At 56.6% G+C, this 26544-nt stretch overlaps 1 protein-coding gene across 4 annotated transcripts; it reads right to left on the minus strand.

Moving 5' to 3' along the window:
• Positions 1-254: 254 nt before the first annotated feature.
• Positions 255-26339, minus strand: USP2 (ubiquitin specific peptidase 2). 4 transcript variants are annotated; one of them, XM_030839227.2, is made up of 13 exons: positions 26212-26339; positions 17294-18102; positions 4909-4959; positions 4262-4385; positions 3954-4065; positions 3745-3855; positions 3520-3584; positions 3231-3334; positions 3062-3142; positions 2849-2927; positions 2516-2623; positions 2210-2330; positions 255-1992 (listed from the first exon to the last, which is right to left on the minus strand). In XM_030839227.2, the coding sequence occupies exons 2-13, from the start codon at positions 18059-18061 to the stop codon at positions 1905-1907; spliced, it is 1812 nt and encodes a 603-aa protein (XP_030695087.1). In that variant the 5' UTR covers positions 18062-18102; positions 26212-26339; the 3' UTR covers positions 255-1904. The 4 variants fall into 4 exon arrangements, with proteins under 4 accessions (XP_030695087.1, XP_060160170.1, XP_060160172.1 ...); XM_060304187.1 differs by lacking the exon at positions 26212-26339 and adding an exon at positions 21428-21558; XM_060304189.1 differs by lacking the exon at positions 17294-18102 and having other exon boundaries at positions 26212-26324.
• Positions 26340-26544: the final 205 nt, after the last annotated feature.

The raw sequence follows: 26544 nt of genomic DNA on the forward strand, positions 1-26544 counted from the left end.
CATAAACAAATGTGGCAAAATGTTAATGTATCAGTGAATCCAGATAAGGAATATAGTGTTCAAAATGTGTACTAGTGCAGCTTTTTTTTTTTTTTTACAGAATTGAGAAGTTTAAGCTAAGAAGTGGGTAGTTAACTTTGTCCAGAACTTGGAATCTACAATCTGATTGCAGCAGTAAACTATCTCCACTGATAGGCTAGGAGCGCTTCCTGGGTTCAGACCTGTCCCAGATCAAGATTCCATCACGTACCAACTTACTTCTCAAAGCTATTATTTATTCTGTACAAGGTTCCACTGTACATCACACATTCTTCTCCTCTTGCTTACACAGTAAACAAGTGTACACCAGCCCTTTGGCTCAGGTTCACAGGTCTTCCCTGGAGAAGGGTGTCAGGCCAGTTAGACTGAGGGTGTCTTTTTCTGATGCTTCCTGGGAACACTGGAAAGTTCTGGGCTCCGAGGGGCACAGGTGGGGCCCAGCCGTGTGGGTGTGCAGAGGGCTCCACGCACAGACCTCCGTGCCTTGGTGCGGAACAGCTGTTTTCTAGGGGGCAGCACAGAGTTTTGCCCAACTACTTAGGGCAGAGTCAAGCCCATGGGAAAGAACCATACAACTGAGGCAAGATGTCCCCAAACACCCAGGCTCCAGCTCCCAGGTTGGACTGTAGACCGATGCCGAGAGGAGCTGGAGCTGGGGGTGGCATGGGCATCCCTGAGAAACTCGGTCCAGAGGGCCTACGTCAGGAGGCTCTGAGAAGGGCGTGTGGGGCAGGAAGGTCGGAGAGGAACAGCAAGTTAAGGAGGAATAAATTAAAGGTGAGAGAAGCTCGAGGGTAAGGGGCTCCTGCTATCCTTCCAACAGCTGGGGAGTAGCCCGGGACTGGGTTAGAGGAGGCTGGCGGGAAGAACTTGATAACACTATCAGAAGAAATCTCCTTTCACCTGCTCTCCTCTTCACCTCACTGCAATGCAAAACAAGCCAGGGGCTACGGGCGCGACCCTGAGGCTCCCCGGCGCTCTGAACATGGCACTGGGGAAAAGGGAAGAGGCTGAGGGATATTTCAGGGAGGGGCAGTCACCCCCTGGTCCCCAAATGCTATAAGGCACAATTCTTGGAGGCAACTAGATTCCATCCAAAACGTTAAAAAAACAAACAAGAAACCTGTCAGAGCCCAGGTCTACTGTGGCTGTGCTTGGGGCCTGGCCAACTCCCACCTAGCACCACTGGGGGCTGGCACGAGAAAAGCTGTATTTTGAAGAATTAAGGAAAAAAAAAGAAAAATGACCAGCACAATGTCCCAGCTGTGAAGAGGTGTGAAAGACAGCATCTCCAGTCTGAAAACTTTAGTTACGGTAAATTAAAAAAAACAGCTGGGCTCTTAAAAACCAAAAACAGCTTTTTTCAAAGACGTCCCCTCATCTGTCCCCCCGGAGTTAGCAGCGTTAAGAGGGCTCTTGGCTCATGGGTGTTTCTCTTGCTCCTGGGCTGGTGAAGACGGGCAGCGATCCTCCCCAGCAGGCTCCAGGGGTCGCTGTCTCTCCGGGAGGCCGGGGCTGGAGCCGCGGCCAGCGGATGAGGAGCTTCTCCCCACAGACGGCTGTTTAATCACACACAGGAAGAAACCACAAGCTTACAGATGCAAACACGAGAAGCCGAGGGACACTGTGCTGGCTCGGTCTGTGTCCTGCTGGTCTTCCCTGCCAGGCGGGGCTTGGGGGCAGCAGGCTCCCCACCCCAGACGCTGGCCAGGCTGCAGCAACTCCTGCTCGGCAGCTTCACTTTCCTTTAGGTTTTGCTAATTAGTCAGGTGGGTTTTTATTTTTTTTTTGCCTTTTTTGGTCTTTTTAAAAAAACTTAGGGTGTAGGGCCACCACGGGGAAGGATGAGATGTAGCTCGTCGTTGCTACATGCGGGAGGGTGGACTGGCCAACTCGTAGAAGAGCAAGTAGGCGTCGCTGGTGCGCACTTGGCCGGAGGACATGGGGGAGACGCTGTGGAGAGAAGACAGGTCAGCCTGGCGGCCGCGAGGCCCCATGACGCGACAGAGCGGCTGGGGGAGCGTGAGGGCCCGTCTCTGATCTACTGGACACCCGAGGCCACCCTCTTCTGGAGGGTCTTCGAATGCACAGCACCCCTTTTGGCCCTGACCTTTTCCGGGTGAGGTACAGGTGCCTGACGGCCGGGAGCCGCGCCCGAGGCCTGTCTCACCTGGAGTCATTGAACGTGTGCCATTCTCCCGTCACCGGGCTCCGGCAGTAGGCTGTGTAATGGCCGCCCATGGTGGTTCCGGAGTGATTGGACACAGCATACAGGTTGTAAACAGCGTGGTCTGAGGAGGAAGCACAAGGCGTCCAGCCCCCGAGGCATCCCTTGCCCCCGGGCCCCCCCCTCCTGCCGCTACTCCCAGTTTCCACGTCTCACTCCTTAGCAGCGTCCCTCCACCTCTTGGCCTCCCCGCTGTACCTCAGACACTTGTGCCTCGGTTCTGCGCCTCCAGTGCAGAAAAATACTTACTGGTGTTTTCTGAGGCAAATTCTCTCAAGTCCAGGTCTCTTAGTGGGAAATTCACAAATGTTGTAAGCTTGCTGGTTCGTATCCTGGATTCTGAGAACCGCTTCAGATCTGGTATTGGTGTGAGTCAAGGACAGACAGGGTGGCAAGAACAGAGTCCGAGAACAGGAGACAGAGCCCCTGAGGGTGACTGCGCTTCTCAGGAAGCAGAAGGGCACGCGGGAGGAGAAAAGCCGCCTGACGTTCTGAGGTTCCTACTCCGTTGGCCCTCACCTGGGCCCTTGTCATCAGTCACTCTCTAATGTCAAGTCCCTGCCCTGACGAGCTGAAGGATACGGAGCACCAAGATCTTTGGGAACCTCTGGATGGAGAACTTTTTTATACACCGCTTTCTGGCTCGGCAGCGACAGCACGTCTGAAAGACAGGATAGACAGAGCTGGGAAGGACTCACGAGAGAGGCCAACAGGCGAATCCAGCAACTCCTAGGCTGGTCCGCCCCCAAGAGGGCTCAGGGAGATGCACTCTCGCTGCCAAGGAGGGTGACTTACTGGCTTTTCATCGCCATCAAGCACATCCTCTTTGGTGAAGAGCCTCATGCAGTCCATTAACGTCACCTCAGGATAACCTCGCTGGGAGAGAGAAAAATGAAGGTCAGAGGTCGCTGACATGAAAGGGTAAGAGCGGGAGTTTCAGATGCAGGGGGACAGGGGTGCATACCTTAGCAATGGGCAGAGACAGGTCCCAGAAGGGATCAAAGACTGTAGAACAGTAACCACAATCAGTACACGTCAGGGAGCTCTTCAGCTGCCCGACAAAGAGATCTGGGGAGAGACGGACATGCGATGCTTAAACACTGTGTCTCCTTTCTCACCGCTCCCGCCTCAGACCTTTGGGTGCTGGGCACTGGATAGCAGGAGGGGTCCCCGGGAGAATGGGCTTCTCATGCTCTGCTCAGGCAAAGCACTTAGCAGGGAAGGCAGGCATTGCCCCCCGTGCCCGCACTTACCCCCGATCCGACTGTCTTCCCGTTCTAGATATTTCCTCCACATCTGGCGCCCTTTCTCATCATCACTAGGACCCAGAGAGAGAGGAAGACAATTGGGTCAGAGCTCAAACCATGATAAGTTTAAAGGCCTAGGGATCTAAATCCTTAATATCCAAAATTCTCCCCAAATCATTACCCCCAAAGAAGTTCGTGTAGTTCTGCCCCCAGCACTCTCCTCCTACTTACGGAAGATGGTCGAAGTTTTCAGGGTTGGACCTGGGCCTCGCTGTGACCCGGTTCACCTCATTGTGGAGCCCGTCCAGAAGGAAGCGAAGAAACTCCTGAGCGTCCTGCTGACTGAACCCGAAGAAAAGGGAGTGAGCGACACCTCTGGCCCCTAGAACCTGCTGCTGCTGCCACCCACCCCGGGGAGGTCACGTCCCCAAGGCCCTTACTTATAGCCGACGAAGCGCGGTGCGTATCTCTGGATCTGGGTCTTGAACTCAGAGGGGCTCACCACATCATTGGGGGATGAGGTCCATATGGTCTGGATTAGTTTTGCAAACTCTATTGGAAGGAGAGGGTAGAGAGGGGCGTGGAGGACAGCTAAGCCATTTTCTCTACGAAATTCTTAAACTAGAGTCCCAACTAAAAGAAGCCAAAGAAAGAGAAATAGGAGAGGAACACATGACACACAACTACTAGTGCAGCGACAGCAGAGTGGGAAAAGCGTCCTGAGGGGGAGCAGGGCCGCGCCCCTCACCTTCCATGAGGGCTGTGTGTGCACTGCTGCTGTGGCCGAGGTCCCGCATGTAGAGCCTCTGGAGGCAGTAGTCCCTCAGCTCCCGGGTGTTGCTCAGGCACTGCAGAATGGAGTTCATGAAGCACTGCGAGAGACCACCTGCATGTCAGCCGCGGAGCAAAGACCCTGGCTGGCATGTCTAGTTACGTCCTACCTAGAGCCCTCTGGTCCATCGGGCCCAGAAATGAATCCTCCCACAGCCTCAAGTGCCTCTTTTTGTAAGTAAAGCGGTGAAGTGAGGCAAGTTCCTACTGCTGGCACAGGTGATGTAACTGGTTATTTACTACAGAGGTGTGCAAAAGGGAGTGGGGGAGCTGGACAGAAGTGGGTGGGAAGTGATGGCTGTCCTCGAGGAGAAGGATCCAGGACAGTACCTAAGCTGCCAGTTCAAAGGGCAACTCCTCTTCAGCAGGGCTTCCTGCTGGGGGGGGGGGGCTGAGGAAGAGGTCGGCAACTTTGTAAAACACCAGCCAAGAAGGGCAGGTACCAGCTGGCCTAGCGGGTAGGGAGGGAGTCGGCTGGAGCCAGGAGGGGACTCTGGTTAGACGGTCCCAGTTGGGATGGTAGAGAGTGGCCTCAGGAAAGAAGTGGGCTGAGGAAGAACTCACCGTGTTCCCAAGGTTTCGGAGACCAGCCAGACCCTGGGTGCTCTTAGAATTCTGTAAGCAAAGAACACGTGGCATATTCAGGCTGAAGGAAGAGGCCTGGCCTATGTTAGGTTCTCTCTGCAACTTTCTGCCAGTTGTAGCCAGTGGCATCAAGCCACACACATTATTCTCTCTTCAACTTCAGTCTACGTACGTTGTAGGCAAGAGGGGTGTGGAATGCCTGTCATTTTCAACACACAACAAAAATGTTCTTCGAGGCTTTGCTTTCTTTTATCGACTACGTGTTTTCCCCCATCTTTATGTTACTTTTCATTCTCTGCCATATTGGAGACTGGAGATGAGAGCCAGAGACCAGGAGTTCATATACCTGGCTCCAAGGAATTTCAGGCCCCAAATCCAGGCACTCTCTCAAATGACCTCCATCAGTATCCTGACATGCCTGATGTCTAAAGCAGCTGTCACAATGAGCACTTCAAGGAGGTCTTGCAAAGTTCAATGACAAAACAACTCAACTGAGTCTAGATCTTCATCGGGGGAAAAACCCTAGTTGGCCTGCCATTCTGAACCACCAGAGACAGGTGGAATTCCTTCCAGCTGAGCTCAGCTCCTGAGGGCTGATTAAAGCCTGGGAGAATCCTCCTCGCCTGGTTCAGGTTTCAACACCCTGACTGGCCACCGGCTGGGAATCCTTCTGATGGCAGGTTGGGCCAAGCAGAGGTGAGCACCTGGCTGAAGGCGCTCCTCTTGCTCTTGTCCCTACTGTGGAGGCTGCTGAGGGGGTGGGAGGGAGAACAGGTGCTCCGGCGAGGACTCTGAGCGTGTTTGTCCAGGTCTCTTGGCTGACCCTGGCCTGACCTCCAAGGAGTCAGAAAACCTTCAGGCTCAAAGGGTTAAAGCATCGGCCTACAGATGAGCCTTCCACCCTCCATCTCAGGGAGGGGACCTGGGAGCAGGCAACTCTGGAGCAACACTGGCTGGGGCATGCGTGGGGCCAGCTCAAGCCTGATCAGAACAGGAGCCTGAAATAACTCAGCTAAAATTACTCATGCCGTGTGCTGTCAGCAGCTCAAAGCCCATGAGGTTGTCAGCATAAGGGGGTGGGCTGGGGAGAGGCAGGCTGAAGGAGGGCTTTTCTCAGGTATTGCCCCGCTGATCCCACAAGTGGGAAGATCCTTCCTCGCCAATTCTCAGGTCTAACACTAATAGGTAGGGAAGGAAATACCTAAACCAGCAGAGAGAACTGCTGTCCACCTGCAGCTAGAAAGAAAAGCCTATTGGCAGCAGGTGGGGTACAAACACCCGCTGAAGAACAGCAGTGTATGGCCCCAGACACAGAATTTAAATCTTCACGACAATCTCAGTAAACCCTGATGCTCCAGTCAGAGGGCCACAACAGAGATAACTCCCCGGACAAAGACCTTATCAGCATTTTGAAGTAGACGTGGGGCCCAACAAAAACACTGACGTCTCCGTGTTGCCCATTCGGAACTAAACGTTCAAGCCTGCCCACGACCGAATACCTGCTCTTCCTTCCCCAGGACACCCACTCTTACATCTATTTCCGGCAGCGCTTTATTAGTTCTTACCCCCCCACCCCGTGCCTCAGACAACATCTGTCTAAACGGGCCACAGAAGCAAAGCATTCTACCGCTGGTGACTGTCGCTGTCCACCAAAGGGGGCCCGTGGCTGAGGCAGTAGTCATGCAGCTCTAGTGGGGGTGGGGCAGTGGGAGACTGGAGGCATCTCTCTAATGAAGCATTCCTGTGGTGTTGACACTTTTAACTGTGACCCAACAGAGGGAAGGTCAAGGAGAACAGCTCACGACCTACGGTTACTATTCTCGAGGCTCTACCCCTGCTTATGGCCTGGCGGGTGGAGAGGTGGGGGAGGCTCCTTCGAGGCATCGCTGGGACCCTCTTAGTTCTGGATTGTGCCTTTGTCTAAGATTTCCTGAGCTCCAAACTACTTGCCAATTTCTAAGCACTCTGTGTAGAAGGCGGCTGGGTAACAGCAGTCAGGGGGTGGGAGCGGAGGGGAGAGCAGGGCTGTTCTCTGCCCAGCCAGATATTCTTCTGCCATGAATAGGAAATCAGGAGCTGCAGGGAAAGTCAGCAGTTTCCATTCCAGAGAGAAACAAAATGTCCCAGGAGTGACCTTTCTTACGGGAAAAACAATCCTACCTCAGGGCCGACAGGGAGAGGCCCAAACTGGAGAAGTGGGGAGAGACCCTGAACAGCCAGCCTCTCACCAGGAGACAAGGAAATGACTCCAGTTGGGATGCTGGAACTCAAGTGCAAAGAGCGGAGAAAGCTCGGGTCAAGAGCTTCCTTAAAATTAGCCATCAGCAAACCTAATTTGACTCAGTAGCAACCACTGTTCTTGAAGGTAGATGCCACCTCCATTGCCAGCAAACAGACAGCATTCACCTCCCAGGGAAGGAGCAGGGGGCTCATAAGAGCCTGTTCTATGTTAACGCGGGGGAAACATCTGGGAACACGAGCTATAGAAGAAAGGCTGATGGAGGTTTGTGTCTTCACACTCGAGACCCCAGGAAAGGGCTTTCCAGCTTACTTCACCTGTGCCATGAGGGTCAGCCATGGCCAAGGAGGCTGGTATGGCCCTGGCACGGGGCAGTGCACACACTGCCAACACGGGAGCTGGTGCTGTTACATAAGACTTGTCAGGCTCTGGCCCCCTCTCTCTTCCCCGAGGGGGCAGTGCCCAGCCTTTAGCCCCAGCATCACTCGGGGGCGGCTACGTCATTTGAGGGATCCAGTGCCCACTTAGCTGAACTGGGGAGGGCTGGGAAGGGAACGGACGTTGACCTCTTTCCCCGTCTGCAACTCCTCTGCCCTTCGCGGGGTCAAAGGACCCCTGTTACCGACCCTCTGGGAAAGGGCCTTTTGGAACTGAGTGTCGGGGAGGCGGCCCCTTTCCCACCAGCCTTTCTTGCTGGGTTTGGCCTTGGAGGAGTCACGCCCGCGGAGTCCAGCGAGCTGCCCGTTCCCTCACACACCGAGAACTAGTCAAGGTTACGCTTTCCTGCACCTGTCCTGATAGGTGCCAGGAATTAAGAGTCCAAGAGCCACCTGGTGCAGGGGTCGACGAGAGGGAAGGGGAAGGGGGGTTCGGAGGACTCCGGGGCTGGGACCTCAACAAGGGGTGGGGGCCGCGAGTAAGCGTGAGATCACCCGGGGAGGGGCGTTCCTTGCCGGGAGACCCTGGGAAAGGAGGGGTGGGGGCTGAGGACGCTCCGTGCCCGGGCCCGGCGCGCGGCAGCAGGGGGCGGGAGGGAGGGCATCCCGGGGAGGAGGCGGAACCCCAGCCCTCGGCGTTGGGGGTCCCGGAAAAGGGCCCCGCGTACCTTGGCTTTGTTGAGCAGGAGCCCCACGAAGGTGGAGAGCAGCAGGGAAGGGGAGAGAGGGGAGCGCGGCCGCAGCTCCTTGGCGAGGACGGGAAAGGGGGCTGCGGGGGGCTCCTCAGGCAGGGTCACGGTGTACGAGGTGCGCATGCTGACGGGCGGGTGGCGGGCTCGACCCCTCGCCTAACGTTGGCCAAGGGGGCGCGGGGTAGTACCGCGCGATCCCACGGCCCGGACGCCCAGGCCGGCGAGGCCGCCACACGACACCGTCCGCGGCGCCCGGCGGCAACCGCTACGGCAGGAAGATCGCGTGCTCCTCCGCCTCAACCTCCGCGGCGCACGCCGCCAACCGCCCCTGCACCGGCTCTCTCTCTCTCTCTCTCTCTCTCTAGCAGACTGGCGGCCCCGCCCGCGCCGCTGGCCGCGCGACGTCAGCGCTGGGGCGGGACCAGGGCTCCAGCTCCGCCCCCGCTGGGCCCCGCCCCCGGCCGCCAGCACGCGGACCCGAGCGAGGCTGAGACCCCGCCAGACCCCGCGCTTCCCGCGGGTCCGCCCACCGCCTGGCCGCCCCCAGCCCCCTGCCGCCGACAGAGCCCGCCGGCCGCAGAGACCTGGCAGCCCCCGGGGGCCGGCAGCACCGGAGCGCGGAGTCCGGCACGCACCTCGGGGTTGGGACTCGAGAAACTGTCTTTGAGGCCCGCAGAGGACACGTCTCCAAGGACGAGTGTCAGCCGGGTGAGCTTCCCCCAAGGCGGCAAACGATTCCTAACTTTTTGGGGGCTGCAGATCATTTTGAGAACCCGATGGAAGCTCTGTACTCATTTTTTTCAGGGAAAAATGCACCCACGCACAAACTTTTGCACAGCATTCAGGGGGGATTCAGCATTCAGGGCTTTCTTGGAGCCCAACATCGACACAGACCGTGAGGGTCACAGGGCCCAGGTTAGGAAGGTAGATTTCCACGGCTTCGGCATTGAGCACCCCTCCTCCCTCCAGCCCTAGTTTGGCCCACTGTCAAGAGAGGCAATGCCCATATTTTTATATGGTACAATACATCACCGTACCTTTTGGCCCCAGGAAGGAACCTTTTCTGGCCTCTTCTACCCAGGTACCCAACTCCATCTCTCCTAGAATCTCAAATTTTGATTTGTTTTCGGGAGATGGGGAGAAAGTACCACCACGGTGGAGAAATAGGAGCTCAGCTGGTGTGGGGTGAGTGTACTCCTCTGACCCGAAGGGCAGCGATGCTTGAAGGTTTCTGCTGCTCCACCCCCCTCACCTATCAGGGACCCACACAGAATCTGCCTGGAGAAAGTATCTTGTTTGGAGCTTGATGGGTATTTTTAGCCAGTATTTTTAGCATTTAAAAATACTCTGGGAGGCAGCAGTGTGTGCTGTTACTCATCTGTGGCCTCCTTCTGTTTCCCTTGGCCTGTCATCCCCACATGTACACGCACACGGCACACACGACCACAGCCACATGGGGAGTGTGTCCAGGACGCATGTATGGCTTGTACCCCAGGCCTCCCACAGAACAGCGATTTTGTGCTACTGAGGGGGGAGCACAGACGGTTGCCCCTGTGTGTTCCAGCAGCGGTGGTGGGAGGAGTGCGCAGGTGGCAGGAGCTGCAGGGCGTTCTCCTGGGTGATAAGTGAGGCTTGATGTTAGGAGGGGTGATCTCCACAGTCACTCTCCTTGCCGGGTGACCAAACCTGGACCCTGGACAAAATGCAACAGCCTTTTCCTCCATGCTTCCTTCTTCCTAACCACACCCTTCCTAACCACACTGTCTGCAGCAAGGCTTGCGTTTCATCACATCACTCCCCTGCCCTGAAACACCCGACTCTTCTATCCATTCTGGAAACCTCAGGTAGCCCTGTCTGTGAGACTGTCATCCATAGGCCGGACGACACCACTGTCACCACCCTCACTCTTCTCTGATCCCCGCTGCCAACCAACCTGCTTTAGCACTTGCCTTCTCTCGCTTAAAAAACAAAATTGCCGGGCTTCCCTGGTGGCACAGTGGTTGAGAGTCCACCTGCCGGTGCAGGGGACACGGGTTCGTGCCCTGATCCGGGAGGATCCTACATGCCACGGAGCGGCTGGGCCCGTGAGCCATGGCCACTGAGCCTGTGCGTCTGGAGCCTGTGCTCCGCAACGGGAGAGGCCACAGCGGTGAGAGGCCTGCGTACCGCAAAAAAAAAAAAAAAAAAAAAAAAACCTGCCACCGATGAAGTACTTACTGAATGCCAGGCACTGCTAAGTGCTTTATATATATTAGCCCAGCTAACTTGCATATTAACACAGTGATGTAGCAACTATTACCTCTATTTTCTAGATGAAGGAACTTAAGCCCTGAGAGGTCCAATGACTTTCCAGGACCACGTAGCTGGTAAATGGCAGCGTGGGGCTTTGAACCCAGACCCGTCCTACAGCAAAACCCATGCTAGGAACAATTACCAGGAGATTCTGGAATGCCTTTCCTGTTCTCTGCCAGTTACCAACCTGTAAATTCTGCTCAAAACTCATGTTTTCCACAAAGCCTTCTCTAATGAACTCCACCCAGCTCGAAACACCATCCCTGTATACCCTCAGTCTACTAGCATTCAGTTTCCACTGTATGAATTTGTCTTAATATGTTTATCTTTGTGTTATAAGTGTCTCTAAGGCTTCTGTAAGTGGTCTGAGCTTGTGTGTTGATTGTACCATCACACTGATGCCTCCTGAAGGGCGGGGCTGTGGGTTCTCTTAGTGGGTGCTTAATAAAGACGTTGAGCTCATCATGAAAGGGGGCCAGAGCAGGCTCTGCTGGCCATCCTGGAAGTCCCACTGAGCCCAGAGGGTGGGGCGAGGCTGGGTTTGCATGTCGAGTAAGTGAGCTGCAGGAAGCGCTGTCTATCAGGTGCTCACCCCCTGGAGCATTTGGCCTGTCTCCCCATGACGTAGGCCAGCCACCCTGGGACATCATGACATTCTGCCAGCTCTCTCCATCTTTCCTGGGATGCGGGAGGTTAGGGGCATTGCTGGGAGAGGGGAGGCCCAGCTGGAGAAAGCTCCTGCATGGGAGCCCTTTGAGAAGCCGGGGCGGAAAGAATTCCCACAGGGTCCAGTCTTGTCAGGCAGGTCTGACGGCTGCAGGACACCGCCAAGGAAGAACCGAGGTCCTTTCTCAACTAGCCAAGCCCCTCTGAGACCCTTTCTCCTCAGTGCCATTTCGTGAAGTGGGGTGGGTAAAGCATATGGTCTTCTGGGATCTGAATCTGGCTCCGGCTCCATGACTTTCTGCCTCAGACACACTGAGCTGATCTCTGCAGGGCTCATTCCTGCAGCCCGAGACGGCCATTTCTCAGACCCTGTGCTTGGCCTGCCTCCCCCATAGGTATTTTCTCACCTCAGATCCTTCCTGGCACGGATGGAGTATTTAAATAAATTAAAGTCAGCGTTAGCTCTACGAAGGCAAGACGGCGAATACTTTGTTCCCTCAGATCTTACTGGGCAGCTTGGTCCTGGATTTGGAAACACTGCTTAGGCCCTGCTCCTGGGCGCACCTGCTGTTACCACCGCAAACGGGACAGACTGGTGGCCTGATTGACTGAACTGGTAGGGGCTCAGAGTCCTTGTTAGGAGGTTTGGCTTTCAGCCCACGAGTGCCCTTGGGGACGGAGGGCCAGCCAGCGGTACCTAGGTCTGTAGGAAGCTCCGCCTCCCTGCATCACTCAGACTCCAGGAGGCCAAAAGCTCTGTACTCCTTTGAGCCCCTGGGCAGTCCGGCCTGAACCAGCTGGATTCCAGAGGCCCACACACTTCCCTCTCTCGTTTATACCTCTGTGTGGGGCACCAGTTTCTATGGACCCATTGAGGTGAGAGGGTGCAGGGGACGACGTGTGCAGCTCTGGGCCCTGAACATGCTGTTCATTTCTGTAGCCGATGGTCAGTGGAGCGGCTCTCCCGGGGGCAGGGAACATTTTGCCAGGCTTGGATTAACTTCTGCCTTGCTGAGCCCACTCCTGCGCCACGTTAACTCATGGAGACATCCCCGAGGCGGGGTGGAGGGGAAGGCAGGGAGCACAGTGCGGGGCACTGATTGAGAAAACGAGCCTGGGTAAGGCAGCACCAAGGCCACCAGCCAGGTCAGAGCCCACAGCCGGTCTTCAAGGGCTGGAGACATCAGTGTCTGTGATTCTAACCACAGACTACAAACCGACTGCCCTTTCTTTCTCAGCAGCTAGTACTAGTCCTGGCCGTGGGACTCCTCTGGCTTAAGGGCTCCTCTGTGTGACCTTCCTATGCTGTCAGCACAGATTCAGGCCCTGAGGAAGTTCAACCTCCTCTGGGTGGCCGAGTGGGTGAGGACAAGCCCCAGGGTCTCAGGCCGCCAAGCTGGACAAATAAGACAGCAGGGATGCAGTTCGGAGTGGCTGAGTAAACAGTGAGAAGGCAGGGGACGGAGAGGAAGGTCACTCCTCTCACCCAGGAGCCCTAGGGCAGCCCCTGCTGTCCTCGAGTAGTTCTCTTTGGAGTAAAACTCCTCCCTTCCCCCTGCTGCTTGGCAGCAGTAAGTCCAAAGTCCCACCCGAGAGAAAAATCACATGACCTCCGCTTATATAATCTCCCTGTCACTGAACAGCTGGAACCCGAGGCTTTGCGAGATGAGTCAGCAGCCCCAGTGGCAAATAGGACCCAGGTGCCCAGGCCGTTTGCTCCTAGCAACAGGTCCCAGAGCAGAGGGCACGGGTGTGCAAGAGGCCGGGTCAGGCCCTGCATCTGAGCCGCAGATGCTCGGCCCGTGGCCTGTGCTCTGGAGGGCCCCAGGAAAGGAGGAGGGTGGCCTCGGCAGGGCTGAGGCCAGCAGGCAGAATGCCAGGGCCGGGGAGGGAGCAGCTGGAGCGGGTGGAGCGGAGGAGGATTAGGATGGATTGTAGGGGTTAAAGCGCAGCCCTGGAAGGGCTCAGTGGGAACAGCTTGTCCTTCCATAGGCCCAAGGGAACAGGAGAGGTGGGGCAGAGGGGGGACGTGCTTGGGCCCCTGGCTCTCTGCAGGGCCAACTCACCTGGCCTGGCTTCCTGCCTTGGAGTCCCCACTGAAGGTAGTGAAAGGTTTTTTTTTAATCAGTTCTGAACCAACACACCTCCCTCCTCTCCAGTCTGTCATAAGGTGGAGCCTGGGGCAGCCCTCACTGTCCTAGGCTGAGCTGCACCCTCCGTGGAGTGGCATTTTGTTGGTACTTAAGCAAGCTGGGGGTGAGGTGGGGGGTATTCAGAATTCTTGTCCCCCTACACCAGTTCTTCACCCGTGTTCAGCTGAGTCTGTGACAGTCCAAGTTCACGTGGGCTGTTACTATTAACAAGGGGACTGAGTCTGGTTAGAACTGTTCTAGTCCCCGGTGGGTGGTCCTGCTTGTGACCTCCCTTTACTGTACTTCAGCTGTAGTTCAGGTCAGCTACCCTGAGAGCCCTGGGGCCACGGCTGCCCCAGAGGAGTCAGATCATGCTGGCTCCGCCCCAGGATGCACTTCCTTCTCACCTTTGTTCCTCCCAACGGGGGTCCCCTCTCCCACTCTAGTCAGTTGCCAAGTGCCCCTTCTTTTCCATCATCTCCTTTCCCCCCTTAAGTTTAAACCGACTCTCCCATCACATGTTACTGGTTTCAGATTCCTCCACATCCATTATTTGCTTTGAACCTCATGACATCCCTGGGAGGTGGGCAGGGCAGGCATGACCATTCCCTTTCATGGGTGAGGACACAGCTCAGGTGAGAGGTATCCAAGGTTAAAGAGGCAAAATGTTCTTTCAGCGGTCAGAGCAGCCCATCCCAGCCTCGGATGACCTCTCCCTTCCCCATCACCTATGCCACTGCAAAACACCTAGGGAGGCCTCCTACTGCCACTGTTTTTGGAACTTATCTCCCCAAGTTAGTTGTGCATATGCCCGAGGGCAGGGGCCATGGCTCACACCTCTCCTGCGTCCTGGAGCACCTGGAAGGGGGCAAGGAGGACTGACATGTATGCAGCACCTACTACGGGCCAGGCCCTTTCACACGCAACCTTTGATTCCTCACGACAGTCTATGAAGTGGGAACTATGATTGCTCTCGTTTCACAGAGGAAACAGGTTCAGAAGTTCAGGAACTTCTCTGAGGTTATGCTGCTAGTAAGCGGAGCACCGTAAATGAATGAATGAGACAGTAAGATCCCCAGATGGAGATCGGAAAAGAAACTGGACCTGGTTCTAGGCAGAAGTGGTCCAGGCCCCACGCACAGGGATGTTCTCACGCCAGCAAGATGTAGTCAGCTCCAGAGGCGAGGGTGAGGGTGGTGAGGAGAGAGAGGGGTGAGGTTAGAGGGCTGAGGGTGAGGTTAAATCAAGGTCTTACACCACGGAGCCCACGAGGGGCGTTTCCCAGTTGATAGCATCTTCTGGAGCGAGAGCTCACAGTGAAACCCTAGCTCAGTTGTCGGGCTGCTGGCTACTTCCCTGTGTTGTGGGGTTGCTTCTGGACGGGAGGAGGAACGCTAGGGTGGCTGAGTTTGCTCCGGGTCAATCTGCCACTCCTCTGAGGTCCTCTCTCAGAATTCCCCTCACCCTGGCCCTGGGGGTGGAGGTGGGGCCGGGGTGTCCCCTGGGGAAGGGGTGGAGGGCAGCAGGCTCCAGGGAGGTTTGGAATATGCCTGAGTGGGAAGGAGGAAGCCCTGCTCTCCTGGGATTGGGCCTGAGAGTGGCTCTGCAGTTTAGTCTGTGGAGGGGAGGTTTTCGGACCTCAGTGTGCTTGAAGATTACCTGACAGTCTTGTGAAAAGGGCAGATTTCCAGGCACTGTCCCTAGAGAATTTGATTCGGGGGGGTCTGGGTGGGGCCCAGACCCCTGAATTGTTAAGCTGTGTAGGTGATTCTGAGGTAGGCAGTCTGCAGACCCCACTTTGAGGAACATTGAGCCCCGTAAAGAGCCCTTCTCGGGCTTCCCTGGTGGCGCAGTGGTTAAGAACCCGCCTGCCAATGCAAGGGACACGGTTCGAGCCCAGGCCTGGGAAGATCCCACATGCCGCGGAGCAACTAAACCCGTGTGCCACAACTACTGAGCCTGAGCTCTAGAGCCGCGAGCCACAACTACTGAGCCCACGTGCCACAACTACTGAAGCCTGCATGCCTAGAGCCCGTGCTCCACAACAAGAGAAGCCACGACAATGAGAAGCCTGCGCACCGCAAGGAAGAGCAGCCCCTGCTCACCGTAACTAAAGAAAGCCCGCGTGCAGCAGCAAAGACCCAACATGGCCACAAATAAATAAATAAATAAATAGCCCTTCTCTTTTGAGCAAAGGGAGGGTGCCCCTCAGAGGCCTCTAGCACCCAAGCCCCTCCACTGAGAGCTGTGCAACACCAGACCTGTTCAAGGGAATCACGCTCCACCCCAAGCGCACGTGCCCTGAGAGCATGTCTTTCTCTCCCGGGCCAGCTCTGTTGTGTGCCACTCCTCGTCCCTCCGACATAGCCAGCCCTGCCCTTTCAGGGCCTGAACGCTCTGGGGGGCACCAGCCTTTGCATCTCCCATGGCACCTCACAGACGGCCCAGCAGGGCCAAGACTCTCTAAGTAATGGTATCAAAGTTGTCCTCTCAAGACCTTTAGTTATGACGAGCTTCAAGATCCGTGCCTCAAAGCTCCACCCCTATCTTGCACCCCTGCTCCATTTTTCTGGACAAGCCCCTTAAGCAGCATTTCTTGCTATGGCATAGCTATTGTTTCCAAGAGACACGTGTCCTAAGAGTAGGAGAAGAGTACATAGAGTAACGAAGGCAACACAACACCCAGTTCTCCTGCCCATATGCTTGCCTGTCCATCTACCCACCTACTCATCCACCCAACCATCCATCCATCCATCCATCCATCCATCCATCCACCCACCCACCCACCCGTCCAGCCACCCACCCACTCACCAATCCATCCATCCATCCATCCATCCATCCATCCACCCACCCACCCACCCGTCCAGCCACCCACCCACTCACCAATCCATCCATCCATCCATCCATCCATCCACCCACCCACCCACCCGTCCATCCACCCACCCACTCACCAATCCATCCATCCATCCATCCATCCATCCATCCATCCATCCATCCATCCATCCATCCACATGATAAGCACGTCAGCTGAGTTCTACACTGAGCTAGGCACATGGTGAGGGATCTAGAGATCTGATTTCTTTCTCATCCTATGAGAGCTCACCATCTAATGGGTAAACTAATGACTACAGAAAAGGCAGAATTGTAGTCAGTGCCCCAAGAGAGGTGTGTTCAGGGATTAGATGTGGGTGGGGCCACGCCAGCCTTTACTCTGTCTCCAGCAGAGCCTCTTCCCTTATTCGAGCCCAGGCACTATTGGAGTAGAGAGGGATTGGATCGTCTAAAGCCCTAGACAAAAAGTTCTGCACCATTTTCTCCAAAGACACATGAGGACAACTCCTGTCCAGACACCCTGTCCTGAGCCAGGCAGGGCCCATCAGAGGAGAGACCCTCTTCTCCTGATGTCTTATGTCCCAACGTTAAGCCGCGTCTCTGGACTGGGAGGTGAAAGCCTGAGCAGGAGGAGAGATGCAATCAGGGCCAGGGGGCCTCTCTTACCACGGGGCACACTGGTGGTCTGGGGGCCTCAGCAGTCAGTCCAGGATGGGGCAGGGCCTGCAGGGGACCCTGGCGTGTTGGGTGGGAAAGTAGAGGATAAGAATCCCAGTGTACGTGAGGGTAGCTGAGCATTTCCAAGATGACTGCTGGGCCATCACTGAGTGCACGGGTCATGAAGTGGGTTTCCTGGGGAGAGTGGGAAAGCCCCTGGGCAAAGGCATCAAACCATGAGGGCACCGGACGTGCCGAGGTTACTTCCCTGGCTCATCCCCACCTGGGCTGCAGGAGCAGCCGCTGTGAGGCCTGGGAAGAAAAACCTCTGCCTTCGATCATCGGTCAAGTTGGGAGTCCTTTCCTCATCAGTGGCTGCCTCCCCAGCCCATCACCGGGTCCCTCGGGCAAACTCACCATGGTGTTTCGCCCTGGGGAGCTGGAGCAGCTGGACACAGGGGCCTGGCCCTTGCCCTTCTCCCACAGCGTGTAACGGCCACTCGGTCGGTAGGTGGGGCTGAGGACTTCAGGGACTCGTGAGTGAGGGGCCTGGGTGGGCACCTGCGGTGCGCTGCCCTTGCGACCATAGCTCTCCAGGTAGTCGGCCAGGTACTCAGAGCGGCTGGCTGCCTGGTAGAGCCCCTGCAGGGCACATAGCTCCTTGCGCGTGCGGGCCAGCATGGGGCCGTGGCCCAGGTCTAGCCGGTAGCTATCTGAGGTCCGGAGGCTGGAGAAATCCCGGGCCAGGTCTGATTGACTGTTCGACTTCTTCTGGGTCAGGGTTACCCCCTGGTCGCGGGCATTGATGGGCAGGTAGCTGAGGGAGCTGGTGGTCACTCCATAAGGGACGCCACTGCCCCCGCTGAGTCCACTCCCTGAAGGCCGCTCGGTGCCCCGAGTCTGGCTCTCCGCACGCTTAGCACCCCCGATGACATCGGGTCTCAGCAGGGGGCGGCCTCGGTCATAGTCCAGGATGGAGGGGGAGCCATACGTATGGGGACGGGTGAGGAAGCTGGTGGGGGGGCTGGGCTTGAAACCAAGCTTCTCCTTCTCCAGGAAGGAGGCAGCCAGGTTGGCCCCGTAGGAGGAGGGAGTGTAGGTGCCATAGCCCGATTTGGCATAAGGGGCATCTGTGTAGCGGGCCGATTCTGTGTAGCGCTTCAGGGTGGAGGAGAGCTGGGACATCCTTCAGGGCGGCACTCAATGGGAACTGGGAGCCTCATGGGCTGAAAGACAAGGAAAGCAGTTGTCAGAGGGCCCTGCTGGGGGTCAGGCTCCCACTGTACCTGCTCTCCATCCCCAGCTGGCCAGACCTCAACCAGGGACCACACAGTCTAATTCCACGAGAGGCTGGCCCGCTGCTGAGACACACCTCTGCATTTGCGCGCACGCACACAGGCATACAGGTCTCCACGCACCCGTGCTTTCACACCTCAGGGAAAGCATGAGAGCTGAGCTGGCTTTCATAAACCACACCAGGCAATCCGTCTCAGCACGTCCTGGCCACTCCAATTGCTCCCCTCAAACACCCCAGGGTGAGGCAGGGACTGCCCTACCTCTGCAGCCCTTCAAGCAACAAATAGTATTCCAACCCAGGTCCCATCTGCTTCCTCTCCTCAGCTTCTGCAGATACTCCCGAGATGGGGGGATGCCACCGCCCTCACCCCCTGGATTGGAAACGCTGGACATTTCAAGAGTTAAGACTGCTCCCTTGCTTTCTGACCTACGGGACGAGCAGGAGTCTTTTGCGAATCTTACACTGTCTGAGCTGGCATGACCTGAGAGGATCACTTGGCCAGATCCTTGATGAGAAAAAGGAGGCCCATGTGGTTTGGGGGAGGCGGCGATGAGTGGCTGAGCAGGAGCCTGACCTTGGTCTCCAGACCCAATCCCAGAGTTCTTCCCTGGACATGGTCACCTGCTGCGGTGGGGGATCCTCGTGTGGTAGAGCCCACCGTCTTCACTGATCTAAGACTTCTGTTTCAAGTGGAGTCAGGGCCCTGTGGCCTCCCAGGGGTTCTCCCCTACCAGCACCCATCACAAACTGCTCATGGTGATAATGACTTGTGCAAAGGGGGCCCCCTAGAGGCTAAAATCCTGCACTGCAGGCAGCACTCCTGTCCCTACCCTCAGTCCTTGCAGCTGGGGTGGGTCCGCTGAAGGAACACAGAACCTCTGAATTGAGGAGTTTTGAGAGCCCTAAAGGGTCATCCATCTTTTTTTTTAAGTTTCATGTCATATATATTTTATCACAAGTAAAAGAAGACATTTCCACATCCATCATCCAATTGAATCTTCCCAAGGTCCCAGGGAGTGGGCAGCCATGACCACACTTTACATAGAGGACACTGAAGCAGACAGGGGCGAAACAGCCCGAACCAAGTCTCACCGCAGAGACATCAGATTTGGAAATCCATCCCAGATTTCCCCACTGCTGAAACAAGGGTGATTATCAGTTAGATGCATTGCACCTGTTACCTACCCTCACTGTTAAGGTTGCTTTAGTTGTTGCTACAAAAGACTTGCACATCCTCCAGATCTTACTCAGACTAAACCGGAAGATGTTTGCCCAAGTTGTTTTTCAGGAACTTGGAGTCAGCTGTGTCCAGTACATGCTCCAGCCAGTTATGACTGGTTAGGACCATCAACCCCTTCCTGGGCATCTGAGAGTGTCCACTCGATGAAGGGGTCATCCATCTTAAGTTCTCTGTTGTACAAATGGGAAAAGCGCCGCTGACTTGCCTAAGGTCACGCACTAGCAGGCCCAGGGCTGGCGTCCATGTCTCTCAGATTTCCAGCCCAGTGCTCTTCCCACTTTACCTCGACTCAGCACCCCCATCACATTTAGGCTCACGTGGGGGCCCGCAGAGTCCCTCCATCACCGTGAACATGCAGGCTTTATCTATAATGGAGCTGGAGGGCAGAGGTGCTTGGAGGGAGGAGCAGGTAGGATCGGGCCTCTTTCCTTGAGGGTCAGCAGGGGCTCCTGGGGCGGTGAGGGTGCAGAGTCATCCAGGACCCTCAGAGGAGTGTGCGTAGGGGCCGGTTTTGACGTGCCCCGTGGCTGACTAGCTGGGTGATTTTGCCCTAGTCATTTAACCTCCCAAGCCCCAATTTCCTCACCTGCAAAATCAGTATAATAATCATCTTTATGATTCCTGCCTCCCAGGGTTGTTGCGAGGAATAAATGAGATAATGACATGTGAAAGCTCTCAACAATGACAGTGGTTATTATCTCCTCCCCCAGCCCCCGCCAGGCAGCCCGGCTCCTCCCTTTGTAGGCCTGTAATAACGTCAGGGCTGGCTGTCTCCTGCCCGGCGGGCGATGAGCGGGCAGTGGGCAGAATCTAGCTGTTCGGCAGCCAGTGGCTCGGGCAGCCCACAGCCTGCCCCAGGCCGCAGCCCCAGCCCATTAGGGCAGAGAGGAGCTGGTGCCAAGCCTCAAGTGCTGAGGGCCAGGCAGAGAGCTCGAGAAACAGTCCACGTAAGGCGTGAGATAGGTGCAGGGGTGGGAGGTGAGCAGGTGGCACCTTCCATATAGGCCCCAGAACAGAACTTGTAGGCCCTGCCAGAGACCTCCAGCCATTTCAGTCTAGGCCGGCATCAGAAAGGCATGACTTATAAGTTATCGTCCACCCTTTTCCCGCCCGGCCCGGAGGCCCCCTACCCTTCATGTACACTCCCTCCCCACTGTGTTCCCACCTCCAGCATGACTTTCACCCCTTTCTAGGAAAAGAGAACTGGAGGAGGGCTAGGGGAAACCACAAGCTTCCCGCCCATCTGCTTAGCTTTCTGGGGTCCAGAGAAGGAAGAGAATGAAGGCTGAGAGAGGCCAGGGGGAGAGACAGAAAGAGGCACAGGGGGCGGGGGCGTGGGACCAGTCCTCCTCGATTTCACTTTGGAGAGCGCCATCAATAATTCAAAGTCAAAGAGACTCCAGGTCTCAGGAGCTGGGCTCTGGGACACCTGGCAGCCAATCAGATATGACCCCACCCCACCCCACCCCCACCAGGGCAGGAGCTCGTACCTCCTCCCCTCGGGCCTCTCTACGCCTCCCCACACTGAGGCTCCCAGGCAATTGGTATTCTGCAGGCAGTGCCCCAAGCTTGCGACCTCTCCTGGCCCTGCTGATGCAGAAGTGCTGGGGCCAAACAAGGTGCAGCAGACGGGGACAGACGGCCCTGGGATGGCCCACAAGTAACACTGGGAAGGGTTGGGGTCTGGAGGTGGAGCCGTACCTTCCAGTCCCCAGAATCGCAGGAGGGCTCCTAAGTCCCTCTCTCCTGTCTACTTCCATCTGGCAGGCAACTGGCAGACCTGTCCCTCCCTGCAGCCTCAGGTGGTCATGCCATCACTAACAGCCCCCTGGAAGCTGCCTCTCAGCGCTGGCAGCTGGTTTACAGCTCCCCTGTCTGGGGAGAGGGTCCCTATTGGGGCTGAGGCCTTGACATGCCTATCCCCTCCCCCAACCCCCAGTTTCACTCTTGAGGACAGTGCCAGCCAGCATCTTTCAGGTGAGCAGACAGCTTGGATTGGCGCCCCTTGCATTACCTGGCACGGCTGTCCCTGGAGGCTGCAGAATGCACCCCGGGCGGGAGAGTGGGCCGGGGCCCTGGCTGCAGCCTTGCTGCGCAAGACAGGGACAGGACGGGCACTCACATGGCCACGAGTCTCCTTGTTGCCAAAGGAACGGCCTGAACTGAATGGCCCTTTCATGGGGCAGTGGGAGGCCAGCCGATTGGCTGTGATCCCCCGTCCCCCTCCCTGCCCAGCATGGGGCCCCTGCTGCCCGACTCCTTTCACTGTTTACCCAGAGCTGGCAAGTACAGGCATGTGGTTCCAGGCAGTGCCTCCCCAGGTGCCCGCCACCTCAGACAGCAGGGGCAGCCTCCCTGGCCAGCCTCCTCCTCCGTGCCATCTCACTGGGGCCCCCGGCTTTTCCCTGCTCTGCCAGGCTTCCCTCTTGCTTTGCTCAGTTTCCCTCTCTTGGGAAGTGTGGTGGCATCCCTCTTCCTGAAAGGATGAGTGAGCCAGCTGGCCACTGTCCCGCCAGCAGGTACTGAGCACCCCTGGACCAGGCATCACCCTGAGTGCTTCTCGGGCTGCCTCTCATTTCTCAGCAGCCCGAAGTCCAACACTCATACAGCCTTCCCCGCGCCCCTGGCTTACAAACAGCATTTGAAGGTTTAATTTTTTTACATTAAATTGAAATTCAAAATTTTAAAAAAATAGACAAGAAATTTAAATAATGAAACATTCAAACGAAGCATTTAGCATTCATATTTCTGAAGTTATTAAAGCTTAAAACTGCACTAAGACGTCTGCGTATTAACTCAACCCTCACGACCGCCCTAAGCAACAGGTGCTATTATTATGCCCATTTGCAGATGAGGAAACTAGGGTTCGGGGAAGTGATGTGGCTTTCCCCAAGGTCACACTGGGAGCAGTGACGGAACTGGACTGGGACCTACCTGGGCTCTGCCTGCTGACAGCTACCCTGGAGCCAACCCCCCACCTCCCTTCTCACTTCCCTGGCCTCCCCCTGAGCTGGCACAGGGTGGGGGGCCTGCAGCATGGGGTTGAGGGGGATCCAGGCATCCACTGTCTAGGCAACAGCATGGCAGCTTCAGACTCCCGCAGGAGCTGCCCTTCGAGTTTCCACTGCAGGCGAATGAAAGCGAAGCCAGGTGCAACCTGAGCCCCAGTATGATGCTGATCGGCCGAGACATGGTCCAGGAGGCCTCCATTTCACCCATGATGCCAAGCTCCTGCATGTCCCCTGGCACCAGCATCTGGCCCCAGCCAGGGCCCTTGGCCCAAGGCCTGGTTATGGACATGCCCCCCAGCCTCCTACCCTTGCTGCAGCTCAGCCCACCCCCCGAGGTACCCAGACTAGGTGAGTCAGGGGTTAAAATGAACCCTATCTTCCTGGGGCCACCAGCCCTTTACGTCAGCCACTGTCATTTCCTGTTGCTCACGTGAAGGGCTCCGTAACCTGCCCAGCCAGGGGAGGGACTTGCTCCCCAGGAATCCCTGGCACTCCTGGCCCCCAGGGTAGGGGATGGGTGATGCCCAACATCCCAGCAGCCTTCACGGCCCCTCTCTGCCCAGATCTGCTGTCCTTTCTGGGGTGAAGGCGTGCCAGCTTCTGTGGCCTTGCCACTGCCTGGATAGAGAGCCCCTAGCTGGGCTTCAGAGGTGCGCCTCAGCCGGATTTAGTCCCTTCCCTCCTACTCAGGTGTCCGGGACAGGTGAGTGGGGAATCCCAGCCAGTTCCACTAGGTGCTTGCGAACCTCCACAGTGGTGACCTCAGAGCTTCCCAAAGCCGCTTGCTAACAACATCGGAATGAGACAGTGAGACAGCTGACCTTGAAGGGTAAAGTGGGCTGAGAGAGGGGCCCTGTCATCTACACTTTCCAAGCCGCACGCCCAGCTGCTGGGGCACTGTCTACACACAAGCGTCAATTCCCAGGTTGAGGAATGTCCCGGCCAAAGTAGAGGATGCAGGTGGAGTGGAAGGTGAGGGTGAGGGGTATTTGTGCTCTCATAGTCTAGGAGTTCTGTTTACTCCTCTCAGGCCCACTCCCCTCCAGCCTGCCACTAGAGGCTCTGCCTCTCGGGGACTGGCACCCACCCCACTGACCCACCAGTTTAGTGCCTAATATGCCTTGGCAGGGGTCATCCAAGGGGCAGTGGGTCCCTCTTAGTCTCTCTAGATCCCAGTAGTTACCCAAGTGCTGGGAGTGGGTGAAGAGGTAAGATAAAGAGACTGGGGATTAGAGCCAGAATCCTGCCTGGAGGAGAAGAGGTGGTTGGGCTTAGGGCAGTGTCTCTATAGGGCGCTCCTTGATTTGGGGTTGGGAGGGGGGTGGGCATCGCTACACTTCCAAGAAAAGGCAAAGATATGGGCCCCTGGGCAGTATTAGAACCCTTAAATTCTCTTTTCCAACCACCCTTCCAGGCACTCTCCTGGTACCCACCCCAGGGGAGAGCCCCAGGCTACCTCCCTCTCCTCTAGGGCTTCATTGTTCCTCCTTCTGGCCTCTGAGCCCTTGGTCTTGTCCGTAGCACCTACCAGGCCCGGTGGGGCAGCCTCTCATATGCTCCCCCAGACAGACAGGGCTCCTCCAAACAGACAGTCCAGGGCCCTCTGGACAATGGCCCTGTGAAGTTCGGACATCAAAGGGGCAGTTACTGACCTGTGTCTGGGGACACTGGACAGGATCTGGGGGCTTCTCCTTCCCCAGCAGGGCAGGGAGTGCAGTGGCCAGCCCAGAGGCAGGGCTCTGACTCGGCCGGGTAATCCGGAGCTCAGGTTACCGCCTCCGATATATATAGTATCTTATCTGACCTCACGGAGATGGCTAGCTCCACTCGCTGGCATTCCAAGCTCGGGGAGAATTAAAGGGGCAGTGGCAGGCCCTCCCCTTGAGGTGGGCCGGTGCCAGGCAAGGAGATCCTATGAGACTGTTTGAAAGGAGGCATTTTGAAATGGAACAGAAGGAGGATTCAAGGGGAAACAACTGGAAAGAGGGTAGAGGGAGGTGGGTGGGATTAGGCAAAAATATGGAGAAGGAGGTGTCAGTCGCTTAACTGCAGAAGAGCAGGAAGCCTCAGTCCACCTCCTTTAGTTTTGAAACGGAGGAGACCTAGAGGCAGACAGCAGCTCGCTCAAGGGCACACAGGTAGGGAGAGGCCGGAGGGACCCCTCTCAGGTTCCCGGTCCAAACTCTTTTATGATGGACTTCTAGGCCTGGGCTTGTATTCTGGGGCTTTCCCTGTTATTGGCTCTGAGACAGTGGGCAAGTCACTTAAGCTGTCTGGACCTTATTTAGTCTGTAAAGCAAGAGCAATAATAATGCTGTACCTCACAGGTGTGAGGGTTAAATAATATTTGTAAATTTCCTGGCCCATAGTAAGAGTTCAATAAATGATAATTATTACTAGATTGAATACTTCCACTTATTATTATAATCAGTGGTAGTATTTGTAGTAGTACCTCCCGGGTGAAGCTTGCTAGGGAGAAAAGGGCCTCCAGGCCACCCTGCGGGAGTGCTCTGTTCTAATGCCAGAGATCAGCGCCATGGTTTTCTGAGCTGGTCCATGTCCCATAACTGGCAAGGCAAACGAGCCTTGCCCTATTCCCAGATGTCCAGTCCACCTATCAGAGAAGGGCCAGGCCCACTTGGGCTCCTTCCTCCTCCACCCAGAAAAATATAGCGAGTGCAGATTCCCCCAGGCTACCGGGAGCAAGGCTGGCTGCTCTGCTGTGTCCACTCTACCTGCAGGAGTGCTCAGGATGCCGAGCCTACGGAGCGGGGCTGGCTGGGCAGGGTCACAGGAGGAAGCTGCTGCATTCTTAACCTCTGGGGCCTCGGTGCTCTTGTCGGCTCGCAGTCTGTTTCTCCGGTTTCTCGATGGCTCTCCCTGAGCACTGGGAGTACCCGGGATGGTGCCTCCACCCCGTCTCAGCAGAGGCTACTGACTCAGCTCAGGTCACGATGATGCACTTCAGAGGACGCCCTCGTACCTGGCCCTCATTCCAGTCCTCCTTCCGACTCCAGCTTGGCATCCTTTACAGCATCAGAGGAGTGGTGGCTACTCCAACCCCAGCACAACCAGCTCTCCTTTCCTCCTTTTATGCGTCCCCGACTTGGGGACCTTCTCATGCCTGTGCCTGGGGAGGTGAGCTCAGCAGGATGCAGCTCAGGCCCATTCGAAGAGCAGCCAGATGAGCAGGTAGATGTTCACACCTTAGCTAGAATGGGTTGGCCAGAGCTTCCTTAGACTTAAGTATAAGTTACTTGCCTTGGAGCACCGCGTGCCTGCTGCCGGTTTGGGATTGGTGAGAATTTCAAAGATGCCTCTTTCTGGTTTGGGATTGGTGGAAAATCTCTTCCACTTGACTGCTACCCTCCCCCCACCCCACCCTCTTTGGCAAACTGACCAGAGACAGCCCCCAGGAGCTTTGAGAGGAGGGAGTAAATGAGCTGCCACGCACACGTGGGGAGGGGGTTGTCAGGGTCCAGGCGTCACTCTCAGCCACATCCCACACAGGCCTCAGAGACCTGGTCCTGCCCAAGCACCGTTTCCTTAGAACACACTGATCAGCACACAGATGGCTCTTCCCGGCACCCTAGGCTGTCAGCTGGCAGGCCCCCGCCCCCCCCATACAACTGGTACCCACAGCTGGAGATCCTCGGCGCAGCTGGCGCTCGCCCTACATTTCTAGTGCCCATTCTGCCCAGGCTGTCGTTGACACCTCACTTTCTGAGCCTCAAAAGGCACTGCCCTCCGCATCCCCCCTCCTCAGTCTCAGACAGGTGGCACGTACCTGCCTCTTCTCCGAAGACGGACGAGTCGAGCCGGGCACAAGCATGGAGCTGCGGGTGAGTCCCGGCCGGTACTGGAGCAGCGCAATGAGCAGCAGCTGACGCAGAGGGCTCCCTGGCCTCGGCTCCTGCCCGCCTCTCCCGCACCTCCGCAGGGGGCCCGGAGAGGACCTCCCTGGGAAATCGGCGCCACCCAGCGGACAGCTGCCTCATTGCGCCGGGGCAGGCAAAGCGACAGCCCGCGTCTCGCGTCACTGAGACGCGTCACTGCTATTGGCCTGTTCCTATTGTGGCGTCATTAAAGCCCCGCCCGGCCAGGATCTCTCAGGCGACCG

Source organism: Globicephala melas, chromosome 8 (assembly GCF_963455315.2).
Source record: "Globicephala melas chromosome 8, mGloMel1.2, whole genome shotgun sequence".
In the NCBI taxonomy this organism is placed as follows: domain Eukaryota; kingdom Metazoa; phylum Chordata; class Mammalia; order Artiodactyla; family Delphinidae; genus Globicephala; species Globicephala melas.